At 35.1% G+C, this 6,000-nt stretch overlaps 1 protein-coding gene across 2 annotated transcripts in view; it reads left to right on the top strand.

The window, feature by feature from the left end:
- Positions 1-4,366, top strand: part of LOC121405732 (YEATS domain-containing protein 2-like) — a 42,586-nt gene extending 38,220 nt beyond the window's left edge. For both annotated transcript variants that reach the window (XM_041596676.1, XM_041596677.1), the window contains 3 exons: positions 2,269-2,343; positions 3,060-3,133; positions 3,445-4,366. In XM_041596676.1, the coding sequence (XP_041452610.1) occupies positions 2,269-2,343; positions 3,060-3,133; positions 3,445-3,568 (273 nt within the window). In that variant the 3' untranslated portion in view covers positions 3,569-4,366. The remainder of the gene's footprint in view (positions 1-2,268; positions 2,344-3,059; positions 3,134-3,444) is intronic.
- The last annotated feature ends 1,634 nt before the right edge of the window (positions 4,367-6,000 follow it).

Consider the following 6,000-nt stretch of genomic DNA (forward strand, 5'->3'; position numbering starts at 1 on the left):
GCTACACCTTGTTGAATGGATGGTTTCATGAGGTATTCTTATTCTGTACAGTGCGTCCCAGAATAAACGAAACCGAGATTTAGCGATCATTTTTCATTACTTAATCATAAATAAAATAGACAAATGACCTATCAATTTAAAGCTGTGAATCTCCTCTTTCATCTGATATTACTTAAATTATTTCTCATTCACGCATGAGTGAGCAAAAACAATTTGAAGAAAGGATACCAAAAACTCATTTGGCGGGGGGGTATCTGGGTTTCAAAAAGAAAACCACATTTCTGAAAAGTTCAATATCTGCTCTTTAATCTGGTGCCTAAATTACAGAAAATGGTCAAGAAATAAAAAAGTTCTGGTCATTTGAAATAAGGCTTGTATTTCCATAATTTCATGAGATAAACGTGTTTTCACCGGTTTCCCACAGAAGCTTTCGTACATGTCGTATGGTGAACAAAAGATTTAATGCATGGCTGATCGTCAACAAAACAGAGTGTCGAGAGTGTTTGAAAGCCAGCCTGGAGAACCTCTTCATTTTATGAAATTATTGAAATTCAAGCCTTATTTCAAATGACCAGAACTTTTTTATTTCTTGACCATTTTCTGTAATTTAGGTATCAAATTAAAGAGGAGATATTGAACTTTTCAGAAATGTGGTTTTCTTTTTTAAACCCAGATACCCCCCGCCAAATAAGTTTTTGGTATCCTTTTTTCAAATTGTTTTTGCTCACTCATGCGTGAATGAGAAATAATCTAAGTAACATCAGATGAAAGAGGAGATTCTAAGCTTTAAATTGGTAGGTCATTTGTCTATTTTATTTATGATTAAGTAATGATAAATGATCGCTAAATCTCGGTTTCGTTTTTTCTGGGACGCACTGTATAGTGTATCTTTCATAGATCAACACACTGCACAGTGGTATACATACAGTGGATATTGATCAAACAGAGTATGGTTTTATTTACATTTGAATAGGGTAATGTTTGGTAATTTACATGTGAAGTGCAGAAAAAATACTTGTTGACATGATTGCATGCTCAATGAAGCCTGGGGGGCACTCAGTATACAGGGATGCCAATTTTCAGGCAAGAGCCTGAATTCAGGCTCTGGCAATTTATTTTCAGGCCATAGTTTTGCATTTTGTGTACAAAATATTGTATTCTAGGTGATTTTCAGGCCCTCTGATCAATTCCAACTGGCACCCATAAGTATATAATGCATAGTTGGTATGTGCCGCGGAGGGGACCCCCATTTTTTACACTCAAATTTCTGTTCCATAGCATTCTGAATAGCATTATTCTGAACATAGCATTCTAAAAAGCGTTATTCTGTACATAGCATTCTATTAGCGTTATTCTGTACATAGCATTCTGAATAGCGTTTATTCTGTACATGGCATTCTGAATTGCATTATTCTGTACATAGCATTCTAAATAGCGTTATTCTGTACATAGCATTCTGAATAGCGTTATTCTGTACATAGCATTCTGAATAGCGTTATTCTGTACATAGCATTCTAAATAGCGTTATTCTGTCCATAGCATTCTGAATAGCGTTATTCTGTACATAGCATTCTGAATAGCGTTTATTCTGTACATAGCATTCTAAATAGCGTTATTCTGTCCATAGCATTCTGAATAGCATTATTCAGTCCATAGCATTCTGAATAGCGTTTTCTGTCCATTGTAATCATAAGCATTCATTATTTGTAAAATGTGAGATGTCCCATTATGTTATTTACCAGAAAATGTCTCCTTGCAAGGATTGTAGTTTCATTAAATGGGCCAACTTCAAACTTTGCTCATGTTTTTGTGAGGATAATCTCATTACATTTTGGGGTCACAAGTTCAAAGGTCAACAATATATTTTTTCTTGCAATACAGGGATGAACTTCAAGGTTGGCTCATTAATGCATATAGGAGTTTTGAGCTCATGAGTTCACAGGTCATAAGATGATCATTTTAAATTGTGACTGCATGGTGTCCAGAGTTGGCCTTGTTTATATTTTTTTTCAAAAGGTGGCTTCCAAAGATAGCAACCAGTATTAAGTGTTTATTTTTCTGATGGAATTGAAAAAAAATCTTTATTTCATCCCTTTTTTATTTTCTTATTTCTATACTTCTCTCTCATATTGCGAGCTACATACAATTGAAAGGCAGACGTATAAGCCGATTAATAATGAGCGTCAAACGTATATAAATGTTATACCTAATGTTAAAAGTCTGAACTGCCTCGGTCTTTACCTTCACTCTTTCTGTTTAATCATTTAGATTGGTGTTCATTTTAGACCAGTACAAGTTGGCGAGGATACATATTCACCAGTCATCCAAGAAATGATATATGCTGTAAGTCAATGCCCCCATTGATCAGGTCATTCACCTATTGCCATGGTAGTTTATATGTTTTACGCAGCACCACTGTCATGTGTATTATATAAAATGCACATTTTCCATGATGATTATTATTATTATTACAATACAAACTGTATTCTGCATGATGTAAGGTTCTTCAGTATTCACTGCTGGTAATCAGTAACATAGTATTTGTTGTCCAGGGGTCCGTTGCAGTAAGAGTTGCGTTTAAACACAAGTCAGAAAATCAATCGCAACTCCCAAATGCACGCTGCTGATTGGTTGAAAATCAAGTTGCGCATGATTGTTAGAGTTGTGATTGATTGCAACTCTTTCTGCAACGGATGTTTCTTTGGCTCCTTATTCCTAGCACAATCATACATAAGTTACTTATAAAATATTTGATGATTTTGTGATCTGTGTTCACAAATATCTGAACAAGGAATAAAGTGATATTTTGATGCCTACATCCACCATAGGTGGTGCTGGAGGCATTGAGGTTGTCTGAAATATATTGCACAATATTTGCCTTTAATACTGATTATGAGATTAACACTTATATTAATTTGATAGTTTGAACAATATCAAATAAAGTACTGTGTGCAAATAAGTTCACATCTGGCAATGGGGGAAGCATATATTTTGACTGTGCAGTCGAGAATCTGTCTAGTTGCATCTTGTAATATTTCTTTCTCTCTCTTTCTCTACAGGCAACAAGACAATTCCTGAGTGATCTTGTCAGAACTTCCCTTTCAAAGAGTTTTGGAAACAGTAAAGAACACAGGTATTACTTGCCATTTCCAATAGTCTGGTTGTAAATTTGAGTAATGCTGCAAATTGTCTTACCGTGAAATGATGTTTATAATACTTGCATTAGTCATTCAGCATTCATTTATTCTTCAGTCACACACTCAGATTTCATCCAGATTGCACCCAATTTTAAGTCTGATAATTTTAGCTATTATGTTTAGCTTGAAGAGCAATGATTTTATTTGTGATGTGTGTGGCCTGAAATGGTGCAGTTTGGATTGTACATGTGCAATTGAATGAATGGTACATTCATATCTCATCTTTTTTTCTCTCCCTATTCGATAGGCTTCCTGAAGAGATATTGCCCCTCCATGTTCATCAAGCTGTTTCTAGTTTGCCATCATGTGACTTCCTCACTAACAATCATCTAGGAGTGATTGCCAGCAGCTCAGATTGCAAGAAAGAATGAAATCAACTAGGAGTGATTGCATCAGCTCAGATTGCAAGAAAGAATGAAATCAACTAGGAGTGATTGCATCAGCTCAGATTGCAAGAAAGAATTAAATCAACTAGGAGTGATTGCATCAGCTCGGAAAGAATGTAACCTAATATTGATAGCATGTAGCTCAGATTGTAAGAAAGAATTCAATTAACTAGGAATGATTGCATCAGTTGAGATAGTAAGAAATAATGCAATCATTGTGGAGTGATTGTATTAGCTCAGATGGAAAGAAAGAATGCAATCATCCAGAAGCGATTGCAAGCAGCTCAGATAGTAATGATTGATCAGTAATGATTAAAGAAATGATTGATCGAACAATTATTTTCAGAGTGATTGAAATCAGATTAGATAGTAAAGAAAATGGTTGTTTGACACACTTAGATGACAGTCATTAATTGGCAAATGAAATAGGAGTTAAAGGGAAGTACATCATGCAATCATAATAACAATTAGAAATAAATCTGATCATCTAGACTTACTGTTTGAAATGGAGAGAACATTTTCACATCCAATGCGGGACGCTTCTTCAGCTCGGTAGGGATTGAATGGTCAACCATGTACCCTATAAGACTTGAATACATATATTAGTCATATACTGGGGTAATAGTATGCAGCACTCAAAATCATTATTTTTGTAACCATCATCATGTAATGGTTCTCCTTACAATCATAGGAATATGGGTTTGAATCCTACAGCGAGAAATCTATCCACATCGGCTGATCTCAACCCAGGTGAGGTGAATAGGTTTCTATAAGGGTTTAATACTTGAAAAAGCTGTGTGCGCCTTAATCGGTTGCCTAGCTTAGCCGGGGTAATAATAATAGCAGTGCATTTTTTAAAGCACCATGAGCACCGAAAGGTGGACCTGTGCGCTATATAAGTAGCCACCATTATTATTATTATTATAATACTTGAATACTTCAGCATCTATAGGGCAGCTCAGCTACACCTGGTGGGTGTTTCATAAAGATGTTCATAAGATAAGAGCGACTTTAAGAACGACTGGTGATCCTTTCTTTAAGTAAATGGTATACACCATAGGTGATGGTTTAATGCGTAAGAAAAGATCACCAGTCGTTCTTAAAGTCGCTCTTAACTTACGAACAGCTTTATGAAATGGCTCCCAGGAGTAATAATATTTCAAGTGTTCAAGTGCTATAAAGTATATGCCCATATAGTAGTTGTGCTATATGAATAGACCTATTTATTATTTTTAGCACTATAAAATGTTGCATATTATTATCATCATTATGATTTAATGCAATAAAAGTTTTACAGATTGGTTTATTATTAAGATATCTTGAGGAGTAGAATTCATCTTGGAGTTAGCTACATTGTACTTGGATGCCATTTTTGTCTTACCTGCATAGCAGAGTGAGACTATAGGCGCGGCTTTTTTTATGGAGGCAGCGGTGTCAACATTGGGGTCAACATCAAATCTTAACCAAAGGTTAAGTTCTTGAAATGACAGCATATGTTATATGGACCTAATTCATGAAACTGGGACATAATGTTAATCAAGTATTACTGTACATCCTGCCCAAGTTTCAGGTCATATGACCTAGGTCAAAGGTCATTTAGGGTCAATGAACCTAGACCATGCTGGGGATTCAATATCAAAATCTTAACCCAAGGTTAAGTTTTGGAATTACCATCATAACTATGAAAATGTATGGATCTGATTCATGAAACTTGGACATAAGAGTAAACAAGTATCACTGAACATCCTGTGCGAGATCTAGGTCACATGACGAAGGCCAAAGGTCATTAAGGTAATTATTAAATTGCTGTCATAACTTTCAAAGTTTATGGATATACATGTAGTTTATGAATTGTGGACATATGGGTAATCAAGTATCACTGACAAGTCTTAGGTCACATGATCAAGGTCAAAATGTCACTTTGGGTCAATGAACATAGTATTCTATCATTATATGAATGGTGTTTTTATGAATAATTATTTTATATTAGTTTTCAAAGTCAGCACTGCTGCTATATTGAATCCCATAATGCAGGTGAGACTACTAGAGGTGCTCCACTTGTTACTATTTCAAGCCAGTGTTTATATTTCTAAACTCCACTAACACCTGCATTGTGTGTTTCTCTTAGGCTTTGTACAGAGACAATCTGGTTCATTTAGGTAATAACAAGCTTTGCTTGAAATACATAACATTTTTTTAAATGTTGTTTTGGAATTAATTTGTATTTGAGCAGAGTGCATTTAGCATTGACTTCTACTCTAGGAAGATATATATAGAATGGTTGGTATCTATGTTCAGGGTGCATTGTCATAAAGATGTTTGTAAATTTATTCATGTCTGGTGACGCTTTCTTATTCTGGATGAAGTACCTCAAATAATGCATGTGTCTCAAGGCTTTTTCCTGATTCAGGTGGTGA

This window comes from Lytechinus variegatus, chromosome 19 (genome assembly GCF_018143015.1).
Source record: "Lytechinus variegatus isolate NC3 chromosome 19, Lvar_3.0, whole genome shotgun sequence".
NCBI lineage: Eukaryota > Metazoa > Echinodermata > Echinoidea > Temnopleuroida > Toxopneustidae > Lytechinus > Lytechinus variegatus.